This window comes from Mycteria americana, chromosome 15, assembly GCF_035582795.1.
Source record: "Mycteria americana isolate JAX WOST 10 ecotype Jacksonville Zoo and Gardens chromosome 15, USCA_MyAme_1.0, whole genome shotgun sequence".
NCBI classification, from domain to species: Eukaryota; Metazoa; Chordata; class Aves; order Ciconiiformes; family Ciconiidae; genus Mycteria; species Mycteria americana.
Genome location: NC_134379.1, coordinates 2,141,955 through 2,160,561, shown reverse-complemented (window position 1 = coordinate 2,160,561; position 18,607 = coordinate 2,141,955). Strand labels below are relative to the sequence as shown.

At 44.2% G+C, this 18,607-nt stretch overlaps 1 protein-coding gene across 4 annotated transcripts; it reads left to right on the top strand.

Moving 5' to 3' along the window:
* The first annotated feature begins 431 nt into the window (after positions 1–431).
* On the top strand, positions 432–17,388 carry VEZF1 (vascular endothelial zinc finger 1). Of its 4 annotated transcripts, none has more exons than XM_075517685.1 (7): positions 433–675; positions 6,149–6,954; positions 7,587–7,650; positions 8,665–8,848; positions 10,334–10,546; positions 12,844–12,888; positions 13,230–17,388. In XM_075517685.1, exons 1-7 carry the CDS (start codon positions 643–645, stop codon positions 13,655–13,657), a joined length of 1,773 nt encoding a protein of 590 aa, XP_075373800.1. In that variant the 5' UTR covers positions 433–642; the 3' UTR covers positions 13,658–17,388. The 4 variants fall into 4 exon arrangements, with proteins under 4 accessions (XP_075373801.1, XP_075373800.1, XP_075373803.1 ...); XM_075517687.1 differs by having other exon boundaries at positions 439–675; positions 6,149–6,846; XM_075517686.1 differs by lacking the exon at positions 12,844–12,888 and having other exon boundaries at positions 432–675.
* The last annotated feature ends 1,219 nt before the right edge of the window (positions 17,389–18,607 follow it).

The following is an 18,607-nucleotide window of genomic DNA, read 5'->3' as shown; positions in this document are numbered from 1 at the left end:
CGTGCGGGGCCTCCGCCCGCCGCCGGCCCGCACCCGCGGGCGAAGCCGCCCCCCGCCGCCGCCGCCCCCGCGGCTCCCTCCCCGCGCGGCGGGCGGGGGCGGCGGGCGGGCGGGGAGGGGAGAAGGGAAGGGCGGGCGGCGCGGGCGGCCCCCGCGGGCCGGGCCGGGGCGCGGCGAGGCGGCGGCGGCGGCGGCCCTGGACACCTCGCCCGCTCCTCCATCTTCTCTCGCCACAGCTCGCCTCGGCTTCCCCAGCCCGGGACCGGCCCATTGCCAGCCCCGCGGGGGGGGCGGCCGGCCCGCCGCGCCGCCCCGGCCCCGCCGCCCGCCCCGCCGCCCCGCCGCGCCGCCCTGGGCCCGCCGCCCGCCCCGCGGCGAGGGGAGCGGCGGGGGCGGCGCCGCGGCGGCCCGGGCCCGCGCCGCCCCGCCGGGCCGCCGCGCCGCCGCCTCCCCCCTCTGGGCCGCAGTGGTGCAGCCCGGAGGTTAGCGGAAGCGGCCGCTCGGCGCTGCCATGTTGAGCCGCCGCCGCCGCCGCCGCCGCTTTGTTGTCGGCTCCATGTAGCTGGGGCCCGGGGGAGGGAGGGGGGGACCGCGCCGCCGGAGCCGCCGCCGCCGCCCGCCGAGGGCCGGGACGCCCCCGCCATGGAGGCCAACTGGACCGCGTTCCTCTTTCAGGTGAGGCCCCGCGGCGGCCGGCGCTGCCCGCGCCCCCCCTCCCCTCAGCGGCCGCGGGCGGGCGGCCGCCCGCCGGGCTCCCCGCTAGGCCGGGGCTGTCAGTCAGCGCCGCCGCCCGGCCTCCCGCCCGCCTCCCCCGGCCCGGCCCGCGGCGGCGGCGCGGCCCGACCCGGCCCGGCCCGCCCGGGCAGCGGCTGACCCGGCCCCGCGCCGCCGGCAGCTCTTTCCCTCCTTTCCCTCCTGCACTTTCTCCCCGCCCGCCTCCCCCGAGCGGATCGCGCACGGCGCTCCGCCGCCGCCCCGGAATGTTTTTCCTTTGATTTTTTTAAAAAAACAGGGCGATGTTTATATTTTAAATTTTTTTTTATTTTTCTCTGTCCCCCCAAAAAAAACCCGAAATAGCTTCTTTTTTTTTTTCTGTTTTTTGTTTTTTCTCTCCCCCCGCCAAAAAGAAAAAAAAAAAAAACAACCAAAAAACCCAACAAAACAAACCCAGCCTTCCACCGGGCTCTAACAAAACCCCGATGGAACAAACACCGTGTCTGGGAGAATAAATTAATCCCTCTTTAAACAGCCTGACTCAGGGGCCGGGTGACGAGGGAGCTTGTTTTCTTTTAAAATAGGACGCGAGCGGGCCGGATTTCTGTAAAAACTGGCGAAATGCTAACGGTAACAGGGAGGAATAGGGACGGTGGAGCGTGCAACCCCTCCCTTTGCCAACTGAGTCACAATTTTCCCCCCTTCTGTCTGCGAAAGACTGACTTAAAAACACCGCTGTTTATGTAATTCCGAAGAAAATCCAGTGTACCAAAAAAAAAAATTTTTCAAAAAAAAAAAAACCAACAACCCTCCCCTGGCTTTTGTGAGCCGGGCTCTTTCACGCCGGATTGTTTTCTGATGCGTCCTGCTCTTTTTGGGCTTGAAAACATAAAATGTGTAATTGCAGCAGCAGGGGAAAAAAAAAAAAAAAAAGCCCCACACATCACCTTTCTCAAGGTAAAATAATCCTCCGTGCACATTCCCAGCGGCGGTCCCTCGCTTCCTCACTGTCCTCCTTGGAATTAAACCCAAACCCAACCCGTGACACGAGTTTGAAAACCTGAGTTGAATGAATAAATCCGCCAAGAGCGAGCACCATTCCTTTAGAAAGGAAAAATTATTCCCTTGCAAGTACCGAGGGCTGAGTCACTCGCTCGGGTGCTCTGCCTCCGAAAACACGCCGGGAATGTGCCGGGGAGCCGGTACCGGGAGCTGGGCGCTGGGTTTTCCACCTTTTCGTGATGAATGCGGGTGATGCCATGGAGTTTGGCTGAGGTCTTGCGAATTATTTCTCACTCTAGTGGGCAGTTGTGATTCGCACATAGGAAACTTCACGCTAAGAAGTTAATCTCCTTAGTTTAGGGCCGTCTCCCTCCGAGTTGGGGCTGGTTTATTGCCTTTCTGCCTCCCAGGCTCACAGCTGAGCGTTTTCCAGGGGAAATTATTTGTAGGCTGGCAATATGGTATTGCAGCAACCTCTCTAAGAAATGCCAAGTAATACTTTCAAGTACGTGTCCAGCTTCTTGCTGCTCGTCTTTATTTTCTTTGGAGGGTACTGTCTTTTGAAATAGTTATGTCACACTTTGATTTAGGAGTAAGCTTTGCTGCTTTTAATTAAGGAGTCAGCAGTTCACTCTTCTAACGTACGTAGCTATGTGCGACTTGGAAGCATCTTCATAAAGCTGTGACGTGGAGATTTTCCTCTGATCCCCCCCCCCCCCCCCCCCCCCGCCAAATAATAAAGCTTTAAGACCTCATAATAAATGCTGAATATTGTTTCTTGAGTCATTTTGTTAAAACCAACGATTTAGGGTGCGAGCATCCTGATGCACCCAGCAGAAAGCACTGTTAAGATACTCCTGATGTGACTTTAGTTTTTCTTCTTCCCATTTTCACCAACAGCATGTCAGCCGAGATCCAACTGATCAGTTAAAACTAGTAACAAAAAGTGGATTTAAAAGCCCCTCCCGGCCCCCCTCCCCGCTATCCGTTAAAGAACAAATGCGAGCGACTGAATATACGTGCTCATTCTTTGTGGGGGGGGGTTTACCAAGCGTGTGTTTCAGCTGTGACAGGATTTCTAAGGGACAGTTTAATACGCGGTGTGTAAAGTTGTAATTTTTAGCAAAATGTTTCTAGAGGAGGTTGCAATGTCTTAATTTTAGTCTTGCTAGCGATGGGATATGTGACTGTAAATTGCTCTTTCCAAATAAAGTTGTTTGATTGTGTTTAGGTGGCATTTTGATGAATTGTATCTTTTTAAAGAAACAATTGTGAGACTGAATAAGCAGCTCTTGGTTGGATATTATTAGTCCCTGAAATGCATATTTTGAAAACCACTTTTAGTATCTGCTCGGAAAGTGAAAGTTGTATCTGTTAATGTGAGGAGGAATCATCCATCAAACAGAGTGTTCAAGATATGACTCATGCTAATTTGTTGCTCTCGCATTAAGGCTGGAGCGCAAAAATATTTTAGCCTCTGGCATTGGAAGTTCACAATGCCACCTCCTACCACTCTGGGTCACGAATTACAGGGGTTTTTTGTTTACTGCCCCCCAGGAAATAAAAAATTAGTGATAGAACGAGGGTATTTTGCACGAGAGCCTGTCCCCGGCGATCAAAATATCGCAAAAATGTTGACTTGACATTAATGCTAGGTCAAGTAAAACCGTCGTCTGTGCCTGAATAAAAATGACTTGCGAGAGGCGTGCAGCAGGTGCTGTCTTCCCTTCTCGAGCAGAGAGTTAAAAAAAAATACTGCCTGATCCTTTTTTAAAAGGCTTTAATGCAGGCAGCCCTTGGAAACTGAGGAATACTGCTTGTTGCAAAGAGGGGTTGTTAGAAAGACAGCGCTGCTAATAACACTGGCTATCTGGGAACCAAGATAAGCAGACTTACATAAGCAGTGGCTTCATAGCCCGTAGCCTTATGAATATACATTGTTTTATGTCCACCATCTCTGTCGGTTCCGTAGGAATAAGTGCATCATTACCTCGAAGTGCTGACGATTCTTTAAGGCTCAAAAATATCCATAAACTGCATAAGTTTGAACCTTGTCCAAAGGATTTGGGCTCTCTATTATCCGATCTGCTAGCTCTGCCTTTGAAACTGTATCTCTGGAGCTATCCTTAGGTGCTCTTAAGTGTCTTCTGATGCAGTTTAACAACATTGTTTAATGCTTATTTAAAGTTGGCTGTAAAACATTGCAGAATTTTTTAAAATTAAAATTGTATTTAAGTACACAACTTGCTTAATACTGTACTTTCAATGTGTATTGTACATACTCTATTCTTTTTATGCAATGTAGATGTCTCAGTCGCTTTTTAAAAACACAGAAAATAAATGGTTGAAAATCCACAGTTGTCACTGAAGTCAGGCAAAAGTTTAACGGAGCGGCTGGAGCTTGTGCTGTGCCCTGATTTAGCAGCGTAGCCTCCAGGAGAGTTCTGCCTTCGACTCTTCAGCAATCGCTTCTGCAAACCAGCCCCTTAGGCTGTTGTTTGAGGTGGCTGCTGTGGCCAGGCGCGGTGTGGTAATGTTCAGCTTACCTGTTGCATCCCAGGCTTTGGCACAGATGGGACGTAAAATGCAGATAAAAACGGACAGGCTGGCCTGGCTCCTAACGATTCCCACAAGTTTTGTCTCCCGTTATCATATCGAATCCGGGCTTTCTCCCGTGAACCCTTTTCCTGTCAGATAGGCTTGGAGTGTTAGGGAGCACATATTCATACCCACGTGGGTTAGGGTTTGTATCCACCGGTGGCTTTTATCCAAAGATCACCGGCATCGCGCTCCTGAAGAATGAGTGGCTAAAGTGATGCAGGGCTGATGCGGTGGCAGGAGGAGGCGGGAGCCCCCCCGCAGCCGAGGGAGAGTTGCACCGAGGTGGCTGTAGTCACTGCTGCGATCGGGAGAGGCAAAGCGGCTGAGCTTGGATGCAACTAAGAAAAAGTCCCAAAGTGAGCTTCTAGAAATACTGACTTCTCCAAAGGACGCGATGAAACGGATTCACGTAGGAAGAGCGTTGGCCTGAGTGCATTTCATAAAGCTGTCCATCCTCAACCAGCGTAAAAGTAGGCAAGTTGGGGGTTGCAAGCCAGCACAGGGTCTTATTCAGCTCTAACAGCCTCGAGTCGTGAAGTGAAGTACGTGTTATTTTGTGAAGGAAACCGTAGGGGAGAAGTCCTGGAAGGCTGCAGTACTGATCTGATGGGAATGCAAGTTTCCCCAAACTCTGCTTCAGACCTGGCACGCTGCGTTAATAACGAGACTGATTTAAAACTGGTCTGATGAGACTGAGGCACATCTTGAATACAGATGCGCTTAAACTGGCTTAAGGTGCTAGAGTGATTTATTTTAATGCTCCATTAGGCTGAATTGGTCTGTGTGGTTTCTAAACCACTTTAAAATTGTTTCTGCTAGGGTTTTGTCCCAGTCTGACTGGATGAGTTTTAATAACAGTGTTTTCTGCCTTAGAATAAACAGCACCTAATACAAGCATGGTGTAGAACAGCCCGTAGCAGCGCAGGCTGCGGCTCAGCTGAGCGGTGCTTGCTGCGGCACGCTCGTGGGGGGGTTCCCCCCTCTGTCTCTTCCCTTTAGCTTCTCCCACTGATTCTGTAATGTGGAGTCAGTTGGTATTGGCTGTTTTGAAACAGCTTTCAGGTCTTTTTTTTCAACCAACCTCCCCCCAACTGTGTTCTCCAGCATCTCTAGATGTCTACCAGTGCTTATCGATTAGCTTCTCTTCCTATCACAAAGTAGCTGCTGACGAAGAGAAAAGGAACATGTCGCTATTCTTGTTGATTTCCAGACGCAAAGAGCACAGTGGTCAGTGTATAAATGTGGCGGGAACCTGCTAAATATAGAAACGTGGCTGTAGACAGCTCTTGATTTGAGTTGCTTTGGTTTCAGCGCTAAGACACTGGTTCTTTAAATAAGACACCTTATTGCATCCTGGTTCTCTGTGGCTGCAGTGTAATTCTCAATGTGCACTGAGCTCGGCTTAAAGGTGGGGCATTATTTTGCAACTCCCATCAGTACATTCATATGCTCCAAGGATAGTCCCAAGGTGGCATCTGATATGATCGGTAGCAAAACAAGTTATCTGTTATGTAAAGATCAAACGCTGTGTTAGTAAGAGATCTGACAAGCACCTAGTTGTTTTCCATAAGAAATGTTGCCCTCCGGAAACGTAATAATTATTTGATTGTTATGATGTGTGCCATCCTACACTTACCACAGAATCTGCACAGCGAATGTATTTAAAGCGTGAGCGGTTTATCCTGTCCAAAACCAAAATTATGTAACCTTTCCCAGTTGTTACTTCTATGGCTTTTGGTCTAGAATGTGCTTTCCTGTAGTTTGTAAATGTTCTCACCCTGTCAGAGTGAGCACCCATCAATAGAATTTAAGTGTGAATGTTTGGTTTTAGGCACACGAAGCCTCACATCACCAACAGCAGGCAGCACAGAACAGTTTGTTGCCTCTCCTGAGCTCTGCTGTTGAGCCACCCGATCAGAAGCCGATTCTGCCCTTACCAATAACGCAGAAACCTCAGCCTGCACCAGAAACGTTAAAGGATGCTATTGTTGGGATTAAAAAGGAAAAACCTAAAACCTCCTTTGTGTGCACTTACTGCAGCAAAGCTTTCAGGGACAGCTACCATTTGAGGCGTCATGAGTCCTGCCACACAGGGATAAAGTTAGTGTCACGGCCAAAGAAAACTCCCACCACAATGGTGCCCCTTATCTCGACCATCGCTGGTGACAACAGCCGAAGTTCATTGGTTTCGACTATCGCAGGCATCCTGTCCACAGTCACTACGTCTTCCTCTGCCACCAACCCCAGCAGTAGTGCCGGCGCAACGGCTATGGCAGTGACTCAGACGGTGAAGAAGCCCAGCAAGCCCGTTAAGAAGAACCACGCTTGTGAGATGTGCGGAAAGGCCTTCAGGGATGTCTACCACCTCAACAGGCACAAGCTGTCCCACTCAGACGAAAAACCCTTTGAATGTCCAATTTGCAATCAGCGCTTCAAGAGAAAGGATCGCATGACCTACCACGTGAGGTCTCACGAAGGTGGCATCACGAAACCATACACCTGTGGTGTTTGTGGAAAAGGCTTCTCGAGGTACCATGTAGAAAATCCCAGGCGAGCTCAAGTATTGGCTTTTCATAACCAAGAAGGGTTAAGCTATCATAGCGAGGGGCTAGGAGAACCAGACATCTTAGAAGATTGGTGAGGGGATAAAGAGCCTTGTTTACCTCTAGGGCGTGGGTCTCGATCTGAGCGAGATTGGCAGTGGCCAAACGTGGTCGCTCTTTTATGAGAATGTTTTGAAATGATTTCGTGACCTCATCCAGGTCCCGTAGGACACGTGTCTGTGTCACTGGTGGTGACCACGGAGCCCCTTTACCAGCCTTTGCAAAGGTCAATGACCGAATGGGGCACGGCAGGCAAACTGTCTCCTTGTCTCGTAGCAAGGTTGAGGCGTACTGACAGAGCATTGTGGGGGAGCTTGCATTGCTGCTGGCTGTATTTATATCTGTGCTTGCAACAGAGAAAACTTCAACCTTTAGAGCTGTTGATCTGTCACCTTTACGCAAGGTACGACCAAACGTACCATTTTCAGGTGTCTAAGAAGAACACGGTTAAGTTTTAAACTGCAGGTTGGGTCTCAGCGTAACTGTGTGTTACTCTAGCTGAAAGCCACTGCGTAGGTACGGGGAATGTATTTATTCTTGCCGTGCCAGAGGGATGTGGGCTGCAAGGGGTCATCAGCGCGGTGTTCAGCACTGCTAGCCAAGGTGTCGTTACTATGTATTTGTAACAGTACGCATTTTCTTTTCTGTTCCTCTCTTTTTTTGCAGGCCTGATCATTTAAGCTGTCACGTTAAACATGTTCACTCAACAGAGAGACCCTTCAAATGCCAAGTAAGGGCTAAAATGATTTATTAAGAACAATATGTTACTGTATCGTTAGAATCTCAGGTGAATAATCTTTCCAGAACTGTATTTGATCCTGGATTTTTCTTTGGAAAGCAAGTTTAGGGATAAAGTCACATACCGCCTACATACCAGCAGCACTGTAGTTCTGATGTAAATGTAGAGGCAGTTTAAAAGGATGCTGTGGCTACTTTTTTAGGAAGATTACAGACTTTTTGCTTTCTTGGAGAACAACATAGGTGCACTGTTTTACGGTATACTTAGTAGTGGGATCGTGACAGCGTCCTCAGCTCAGTGCTGATTACTGGAGTAATGTGGGCAATGTGTTTCTCAGCATATTTAAATTAAATGTTTTTCTCAGTATATCCATTTAAAATGGATTGGAATAATTGATTCTGGATCTGTTGTTTTGCTGGAAGGTGAAAGCAAGTTGTCGTAAGTTGATGACTGAGTATAAGAGAAATAACTTGACTGCCCTTGAACAATTAACTGTTTTGCTTGGAATATCCATGCTTGTTCCAGCCTGTGTTTTAGTGACTCATCATGTTAAATAAAAGTCTTGTGTAGAAAGAATAGCGTAAGAAAAAGGTTTCGTTTCATTGTTCTGATTTGGATGGGAACAGAAGTAATTGAGCGACTTAAGATGCCAAGTTCAGATTTGTGCAGTAAAATTGTTATCAAAAACCAACTTTGCCTGTTCTAGGGTTTTTTTAATAAGCTACCTCTTGTTTTGGTAGGTAAGGCAACTCGCTATTTTAAGAAAGTTCAAGTAGTATAGAGTATGATTTTTGTCCTAATTGTCTCAGAAGCCAACTTCCATTTTCACTCTCTGTTTAGTAGTTTGATTTTGGTTTCTCTATAAATACAGGTAAAACTTAAGGTTGTCAGTATCCTCAGGATGCTGCTTGCACCTACGCGGTAAAATAGGCTTACAGTGGGCATGTAATTCATACTGTAATGATGCTATCTGCACTTCAAGTGTAACTGTTGTCCTTCATATAGACGTGCACTGCTGCCTTTGCCACCAAAGACAGACTGCGGACACACATGGTGCGCCATGAAGGAAAGGTATCGTGTAATATCTGTGGTAAACTTCTGAGTGCAGCATATATCACCAGCCACTTAAAGACACACGGGCAGAGCCAAAGTATCAACTGTAATACCTGTAAACAAGGCATCAATAAAAGTAGGTGAACATTTTAAAAACATTTCTAATAACAATGTGTTTGCAAAGGGAATTGCCTTTGATTACGTTAAAATGCAAAAACATACCCATCAGTCTGGGTATTCACACCTATTAAAAATAGATACTTGATAACAGGATCTTCTGCAGCTCAAGAAATTGGCATACGTGGAAGTAGTTTGCGGCTAGACTGTGCTCTTATCCCTTAGGAATGCCCTGCAGTTTGTGAGAATAACCCATCTCTTGAAGAAAAGAGTTCCCAAGTTTTCTCACCTTCTAAGTCCAGCGCTACTTCCTGAACTGTACAGGCCTAAAAGTCCAACAGATAATTCTGGAGATTTCAGAATATTTAAGAACTGCTACCATCTGCCAGGTTTCAGGTTTGAAGCCTCATCTAAAGCTCATCAAAATTAGGAGAAAGATTTCTCTGCTTTCTCTGAGCTTTGACCCTGGGGCTCAATGATTCCTCCCTCTGGCAGTAGCTGACAAGAAAAGCATTTAAATCCAGCCCTGATATGTGTTGGGCATTAATGGCATTTGACTGGTGGTGTGCAGGAGTTCAAATGAGATGTTTGTAATAGTTCCTTCTAGTCTTAAACTCAGGTGGAAGTGCTGAAGCCTGAACCTGGGAGTGCCCAGTAAGCAAACGGAAGATGTGACTTTCAAATCTTCCCTATTAAAATACCTGTAACTGAAGTTAACCTACGTGGTTAGTGATATAATATGGGTTTTCAGGGGAATCAAGAGAGAGAAGTAAGGAATGTCTTTGGAAACTTTGTCCTTAAAGCCTTTTAAACAGTATTAATTTACAACATCTTTTCAGTTCCTGTTACTCCTGGATAATTTGAAGGTACCGGGAATGTCTAAAATGCCTGATTGTTGAGCTTAATACAAAATTTGGATGTGAAGTGTTTTTCAAGGTATAGGGTTACAGCTCTGGCTTCCCAAGCCAGTTTGGTGGTGCTAAGCCAGTTCACATGAGGCATTTACTGCAGTTGTTAGAGGTGGAAATGATGAGCTGTAATGTGGCCAGAGAGTAGTAACATGCTGTTCTGTGATGTAAAGGTAAACTGAAAATTTTAAGTCATACTTGTAATAAAAAGTAAAAAGGCTTTTTTTTTTTTTTTTTTTTTTTTAACTGGAGCTGAGGTTTAGAAAAAGTGGAATCAGCTAACCAGCTTGAATTCTAGAGACTCGGTGTAGTCTTTTATTTTATTTTTCCTAAAATACAAACAAAATAATCAGAAAGGAATTTCAATTTTGGCCGTGAAAGCAGATGTTCCTGACTTACATTTTGTTTTTTTAGATCTTGGAAAAGTAGTTTTATAAAACACAGAATTAATTATATGTTTTTAAACACTTCTGTGATTTTTGCTCTTGGAATCCCGCGAGATTCCACACACTCTTTATGGAAGAAGCCTTTGTCATCTCAGCAGAAAACAGAGTAACTTTTCAAGGTGAATTTGTGTTCTTACTTAATTGGCATAGCATGCATGAGTGAAGAGACCAGCAATCAGAAGCAGCAACAGCAGCAGCAGCAACAACAGCAGCAACAACAACAGCAGCAGCAGCAGCAGCAACAACAGCAACAGCAACAACAACAACAGCAGCAACAGCAGCAGCAACATGTAACAAGTTGGCCTGGAAAGCAGGTAGAGACCCTGAGGTTATGGGAAGAGGCCGTCAAAGCAAGGAAGAAAGGTAAAACAAAACAATACCTATGGTCTTGGTTTTATAAGATATTGGAGTTTACGGTTATATAGGGAGTTTAAGATGCCAGAAAAAGATGAAAATTTCATTCTTGACGTTAGAAGTAATAGCTAAAAACTAGCAGGAGGATAACATGACCAAAATTACGCTGTTGTAAATGAACTCCTTATTACTTACTTCCCTTTGGTCTCTGTGCTTGAACGTGTATGTAGCAGTCATCAATTATAAAGGGGATGTTTGTGTCTGCTCCAAGGCAAGAGTGTGTTTTTTTTGACTTGCATGTGGTTTTTAGCTGTGTTTATGCATATTTACCAGTTGTTAACTTGTGTGCATATATATATGTATATATGTATATATACACACACACACAACACCCTCTGTCGTTGCATCATCGTAATCAGTTTGCATGCGGGTGCTTTCTGTGTCCCTTTCATCTTTTCTCTCTCAATTTATTCCATTCGCTTTATCATCACGTAACTGTCTTTGCATAAAGTTTTCTAGAACTCATATAACTTACTCTTCTGTCTCTGTTGGTTTTTTTCATTACGAAATTAACTAATAAGTATCGTGCCATTCGTTATCGCTAGCTCATAGCTTACATATACCTATGCTACTGTAATTGAAGTTGAATAGCTTCCTATTGTTGGTCAGTGTGTCAGTTTTGTAAAGAATAGATTGCTTCAATTTAGTGTCGTTAGGAGTATAGTAGTTTAAAGTCTCCCGTTACTGCTAGCTTATTCTTTTCACAACAGTTTGATTTGTAATGCCTATCATGTGACTCTTGTGGATTACATGTTTTAGAAGAAATTCTCAGTGACCACTTAACTGTTTTTCACTAGCTGTTTTTAGTAATAAATGTTTTTGACTCACCTTATTTTTTTCCTTTTCTCCTAAACTTCCTTTCAGTTTCTTCAACCTTTTTTTCTTTTCTAGGTCTTGTTTGTGTATTAGGCTGCTAGCTCCTTTCGCCTTGATTGTTATTCCAGTTGAATTGAATTCCCTGATCAGACAGTATAGAAACAGCTTATTCATGTTAAAATGTAGTGATAACAGAAACATTAAATATCATCAGGCCACTAAATAGATAAAGGAAATGGGTGTCAGACGTAGAAAATCTCTGAGAATTTTTTTTCCTGCTTGTTCCTTCCTATGTCTTGTTCCCTCTTCCCTTCCTTTCTTATTGAGATTATTGAATATGCTTTAGCAGAAACAGTGCCTTTGGACAGAATGGTGGGTGAGGGAGGTGGGTGGGTAGAAGTGTTGTCGGATTGATGATATTAGCTTAACTTAATTGGGGAAGGGGCATGGGGTGGGGTGTGTCTTTGCGTATTACTGTGCTTGGAGGGTGAAGCTAGACCAGTCAGTGCCATGCCGACGTGCTACTCTTTCCATGCTGGTTCTCCTGTGCTAGTGCCACCTGTTGCGTTGGCTTTACAACACTAGATGGGATTTTTTTTAGTCTAATACGATTTATTTTCACTTTTTTTTTTTTTTTTTTTTTTTTTACTCTTTCCCTTCCTTTCCACCCCTCCTAGATATGGACTTTGAAGAACCAACAGTAACCCTTGAATGGGGCTAATGTTGCTTTCAAAGTTAACTCTGTCTTGGTACCTTTGTATTGCCTGAGTGGCAAGAGTGGACTCTTTGCTCCTGGCTTACCTCCTGAAACGTGGGTGTAGACTGAGCTTGGTGTCCTACCCTACAAATGTGGAATAAGACACGACTTAGAAGTGCCGTAACGTTGATCTAGAATATATTTTTGTCGGTTTCTCTAGCAGTCATCCCTTCCCTTTACCCGCGTCCACCGGCCCGCTTCTGTTTTTGGAGCCTTCTAGTATGGGTAGCCGGCAGGTGGTGCTGATGGATGCCTAGTGATCCCTCCGCCGTCCCGGACCGCCGGTGCCCGCTCCCCCAGTGCCCAGCCCTGCTAGAGCCCACCGGCAGCAGGGCCGGGCACTGGCCTCCTGGGTCTTCCTTGTTCGGCACTTCATTCCTGCTTACTGCACAACAAAGTAAAAAAAAAAAAAAAAAAAAAAGAAAAAAACCAAACCACCCCAAAAACCCACAGAACAAAACAACTTGGTGTGGAGCTGTAGCTTATGTGAAAGCTGAGGAGATAATGGGGGTTGAAAGATGTACTGACTGGGTAGCCTTGAAAATTGCTAAGTAGAAGTACTGTGATCAGTGGAACAATTTAGTAGCAATAATTAAGACTGAAATAAGCAGGTAAATATTGAAACGAGCTTTGCTTATCAGTCCCTAATAATGACTTTTTAAAACCTTCACAGAATGTCAGTTCACCTTTGAGAAGGCTATAGAGTACGTACCATTCGGTATGTACACTCTCTCCTCTATTTATAATGTTCCTCTTGGGAGGATTTTTTTGATTGTACAATACTGTTTTTATGAACATCGAAACCCTCTTTATAAGACAACCTCGCTTGACTTCTCAGGAAAAAAATACTGAATTGAAATGAACTGCATGAGAGTTTGTATTTCTTGTAGGCTATAGAATGTTAACAGTTTTAACTTACTAATAATTCCTAAAGAAAATTATTCCAGAATTTGTACCTGTTCTTGTTTGGTTTTTGTTTTTGTTTTGTTTTTTTTTTAAATCTTGTCCATGGTTTTTTATGTGTTAAAAACTTTTTGTCTTTTTATGTCTCATTTTTAGAAGCTGCTAACTTGTGCCAAACCTCCACTGCTGCTACTACGCCTGTGACTCTTACTACTCCATTCAATATAACGTCCTCTGTGGCTTCTGGGACTATCACAAACCCAGTCACAGTGGCAGCTGCAATGAGCATGAGAAGTCCAGTAAATGTATCAAGTGCAGTTAATATATCCAGTCCGATGAACCTAGGGCATCCTGTAACTATAACAAGTCCATTATCCATGACATCTCCATTAACGCTCACCACACCAGTCAATTTACCTACCCCAGTAACCGCTCCAGTGAATATAGCGCATCCAGTCACTATAACATCTCCCATGAACCTCCCCACACCAATGACGTTAGCTGGTCCGTTAAATATAGCCATGAGACCGGTAGAGAGCATGCCTTTCCTGCCCCAGGCCTTGCCCACGTCTCCTCCCTGGTAAAGAATTTCTAAACAGTATTAAAAAGGATTAAAATGGAATCCTTACCAGCAGTTCTTTTTTGGGTTTTGTTTGGTTGGGGTTTTTTTTTGTTGTTTTTTTTGTTTTGTTTTTTTTTGTTTTGTTTTAGTTAATAATAAATTCAGACTAAGACACTGGGGCAACATGCACCATCAGAGACCATAGTAGTATCTTCCCCTGTTGATTTGGCTCATATGGTTCAAACTTGAGTTTCACTGGAGCACTTCATTTAAAGTAAGTTTTACCTTTTAGCTGACTGATGCTGAATTAGAGCAGATACTTATTTGCCAGAGTTAAAAAAAAAAAAAGACAAAAAAAAGGTCATTAAAAAACAGTTTTATGTTTTATCCCCCAAACTATAACTTAGAAAATTATTTTAATCTAAACACTAGCAAAGACCCCTCTGTATCTTTAACAGGGTGGATGGCTAATTTTAAATTGCCAGTTGTTAAGTCCACTGTTTCTGAGCTAGTGTAGAATCTTTGTCTGTGTTGATGTTTTTTTTTATGAGTAAATGCATTACAATGTTGTCATTTAAAAAAAAATGCATTTTGGAGAAAATATGCATTTTACCTTTGGGAATATGATAATTTCAGGCAGCATTCCCTATGGGAAAGGTGATACCAGCTCTGATATGCAAAGCATATGATAACTTATCATTCTAACTTCAACATATAATAGGGATTGTGACCTGATATTTGGAGATGTAAATATTACCCAACATATTACCCTAAGGGAATATAGCATTGTAGTCAACATTTTTTTTAAAAAAAACTGTTATTGTTTGGTGAGAAACAGCCGTGGCTGACAGAAGAGGAGTCGAAATGTATGTAAACATGGTCTCTGAACAGTCAGACCCCTATGGGACTCTTATCTAGGAGCAAAAGGAGTGCTTTGAAACTTAAGAAATATTGCTTTAAGCTGGAAGATTCTGGAGGCACTGGGTATGATTTTTATGCCCTCTGCCTCCCAATCAGAGCCTGCTGGTGTTACAGCAGGGGACAGACGTGTTAGTTGTTCACTAGAAGTTTTGTCTTATATTAAATTGTATACAGTTTTTATTCTAACCACTAACTAGGTAGGATGCCCCTCCAGGACAAGCAGAGAGCGTCTTTTAATTTCTCCCCTATTTCTTAATCAAGTGTTGTGCAAATCTGTTCAACTTTGTAAATATTTGCAAACATCATCATTTTTACATTATTCTTCTATTGTGTTAACACATTTCTATCAATTTGTGGGAGTTCTGGGGTGATGGTTGGAACTATCCGGCCCAGAACTTTTCCACAAATGGTCACACATGTTTAAGCTACATGTGCTTTTTATTTCTTAACCTGTTTATCTGTACATAAAGTAGAAAGCAAAATCTAGGGAAACAGATATACTTTTTAGACTATCATGTCACATATTCACATTTTTAAAACTTTGTTTAAAAAAAAAAACCACCCTAAACCCAAGACTCTACATTAAAAAATAAAATAAAATTACAGTTGAGATGTTTTTATCTTAATGAAGTTGAAAGCTATGGAGATTAGCGTGTGCGCATTTTCACAGAGTGCTAGCAGGACTGACTAGTCAAAATGGACTGCTTCCGTTTCTACCCTGCCGTGTCAGTACAAGCAGTGATTGCCAGGCTGCTGGCTCAGGTGACAGGTATCTGTATCATTACGTGAAACTGTTCTAGGGGCTTGGACTACATAGTAAAACAAAAACAAAAAAAAATAGAGCTTAGTGTAAAATAATTTTATAAATGATCTTTTGTACTTTAGGACATCAAATTGTACAACTTTTGTATATATAAAAGCTTAGGAACTTTCTGTTTAGCAGAAAGGAAACACATTCCTACACTTTTAATGTATATGTTTGTTATAATGTCCATGTAAACATATGCCCTATGTTTGTGCCTTTTAATTAGTTTGTCTCAATAAACAAAAATGTAGAGAAGAATATGTAGCTATGACTTTGTTACCACTGTTCTTACTCCAGATGTGTAGAGGTCTTCGTTTTTGCACTGTGTAGAGCATTGCGTGCAGACAGCTGCATGACTTAGGCTGATACGGCCGAAGCGAGGCATGTGAGGCGAATGCACCCCAGCAAAACTCCTTCCTCCCGTAGCATAGAGCAGCCCGCGCTGGTGGGGCGTTGCATGTTGGGACGTGTAGTTTCCAAGCCATCTCCGTTACCCGTGGCAATGATACCAACTTGCACCAGTTTTACATAGGAGGCGTAGCGTTCTGGATCTGGGTAAATTGCAGAGATGACCCTTAGGTGAAGTTTGGGTGTCCCTGAGCTTAAAAAACCGAAAGCATTAAAAGCCAATGTGGAAATGTGTACTAGAAGTGGTTATCTATGAATTACTTACAATAAACAGGTGTGAGACTCAACTGTATGTTGTCGGTTACTGTAGCATGGACAGTGGGTCCTTTGTACAGCTAGCGTGCCCTGCTGATGTTATTTTTATCCCAGCAGAGTAGCAGTAGAATAAACACATTAAACACCGGCAAGGAAATTTTTCAGCGTGACAGAGGCTTCCCAAACCACTAACCATGGTGCTCTTAGCATGGGATAGGAAAAGGGCTGTTTCCTTTTTATTTTATGTTGGTTCTGCTCGAATGTACCTGGTTTATGTCCACAAAGCTACATTAGCTAATTGTCAACCTGTTTCATTTGTACTTGGGTAAACATTTGCTTTGTACTGTGTATAAATGGTTCCGAGGTGTGCTCCTCAGCTGTCTCAATACAGACATTAATTTCACTTTGTAATGCCATCATACGAAATACATTAAGCTGTTTTTTGACAACGGAAAGCTACCTGGTCAAGTAGTTTATACGGCACGCGTGCTACCTTATAATCGCTGGTTCATCCGCAGTTTTCACGAGGCAATAAGGCCGGCTGCTGTCGGGAGACGACGTGTAGTTGCACGACAGCGATGAGTGATTTGTATGGCAGCTCGTGTCACTGCAGCACTGGGAAGTTCAGACTATAAGAAAATGGTGGACGTGAAGAACAGATGCTCCTGTTACACCGAGTTAGTTTCTATGCAGCTGATGCGCTTAGCCTAGTTTATTTCATGGAAACTTTTAAGCTGGATCTAGTCCAACATCCAGGGAAGCCTATTGCCGCCGTTGATTTGAGTGGGTTTTATATCGAGCCCATTCAGGGCTCCGATTGCAAGTAGTTCAATAGGGGTTTTATTTTTTCCTTCTGAAGTTTCCATAAGCATTCAGCATTAGGTTAATGGCTTAGCACCGACTGAAAAGTTTTAAAGTTGAATTTCGCCTTGGAAGGATTTGTGCTGTGGGAAGTCAGAACAGGCAGATCAATGGCACGAAAACTCGTCCTGCGGGCAAGGAGAGCCTCGGGGTGCCCAGCTCCGTGCTGGCGAGGCACTGCGGGGAAGTGGGCCACGGGGAAGTAAGTATTATGGCAGAGCCGCCCACGCTGCCGGGAAATTGTATAAATGGTTTACCTTGGGCACGTTTTTTTCTTTATTTGGAATGCCCCTCCACTTCCAGAGGGTGTTTGGGGTGAGGAGAAATTTGGGATTCGGCCTTTTATGTCTTACCGTTGGAGAGTTACACCCGAGTGCTGTAAACGGGGAAGATTTCTGTCCAGTCAAGATGACGGATGAGAGAGAGAAACACGTGTTATTCTCGGCGTACGAGTTAAATTTTATTTGCCATTGTTCACAAATAAAAGATGTTTTTCCCCTCTTACCATAACTTTTTCTTTAGAGTGGCAGACAAAAAAAGTATTTAATGTGTTTGCATTTGTCCGTGAGAGGTTTAAAGAAAAACGCCAAACCCCCAATAAGCTGTTTGAGCTGCGGCAATCCCAGGTTACATAAAGGGGCCGGGGTTGCCGAGGGATTAGTCGGTGGCATTACTGGTGGTGATAAGCCCTCCAAGTTCTGCTCGCTCTTCGCTCACTTTTATTTTAGAAACAGTCACTGAGCCGTATTTTGAAAACTGCTTGCGGTTGATTTTCAAGGCTGTCAGGGTTAGATTCCCACCAAAGAAAGAAGGAAGGAAAATTAGGATTTAAAGAACGCTCAGGTTTTTAAAAGCATCCAGTACTCCGATGTTTTTTTTATCTCGGGGGTCCCCGTACGGGAGCCGAATTGTTGAGAAGAGGACTACAGTTTTTCGCTGCTGGGTCCTTCTGAAAACCCCTGCCTGGCTTCATTGGTGGCTTAGTTTATCCAGCTCAAAAATAGATTTAACAGTATTTTTCAAAAGGCAGCTATTAAAAGCACTTCAAGTTTTTGAATGCCTTTGAGGTCTGCCTCAGTGCTTAAGTGGACCTTTTTACGGGTGCTTTTTAGGATAAACAGTAAGTGTAAAAATAAATCTCTTCCTCTCCTAATTGTCAGCAGAACAAAACTTAAAACTTGATCCCCTTCTACCTATTTGTTTAATTCAGCGTGTTTATACTTCTTGCTTCTCTTTGGATCATTCGCTCACGGCTTCCAGAGCAGCAACTGAAGGATGACAGGGGAACTACGTGCTAATTTTTATGTCAAAAATAGCTTTCACCTTTAAACACGCAAGGCTCAATGACTGTTTTCTAATTGGAAAAAGAATGCCTGAGCTTCCACCGCGAATCCATTTTACAGCTGTGTTCAGATTTGACTGTCAGCCCCTGGTTAAAATTTAGTACTGAGGTCTTGACCTAGAAAAAACCCTTTTTTGGTATTGGTTTGGAAAAAGTATTTCAGTGCTAAGAGAAACTGAGCCAGGCTCTCCAGCCGGCTCCCTCATCACGGGCTGGCGAGAGCGTTAACGTCACATCGTTCCGCTGTACAGTGCCTCTCCCTGAAGCCCAAGTAAAGACCGCTGGCAAAGCGGGGCTTATGACTTTTTAAAAATAATAATAGATTTTTTTTGGTTCTTCAGGTTTCTGGGCTAATTTGAGCCACTTTTAAAAGCCCTGAA

Coding starts and splice junctions, on each gene's coding strand:
- VEZF1 (XM_075517685.1), top strand. CDS start 643: ATGGAGGCCAACTGGACCGCGTTCCTCTTTCAG. Junction 7,651..8,664: donor AGAGACCCTTCAAATGCCAA/GTAAGGGCTAAA, acceptor TCCTTCATATAG/ACGTGCACTGCTGCCTTTGC. Junction 12,889..13,229: donor TATAGAGTACGTACCATTCG/GTATGTACACTC, acceptor TCTCATTTTTAG/AAGCTGCTAACTTGTGCCAA.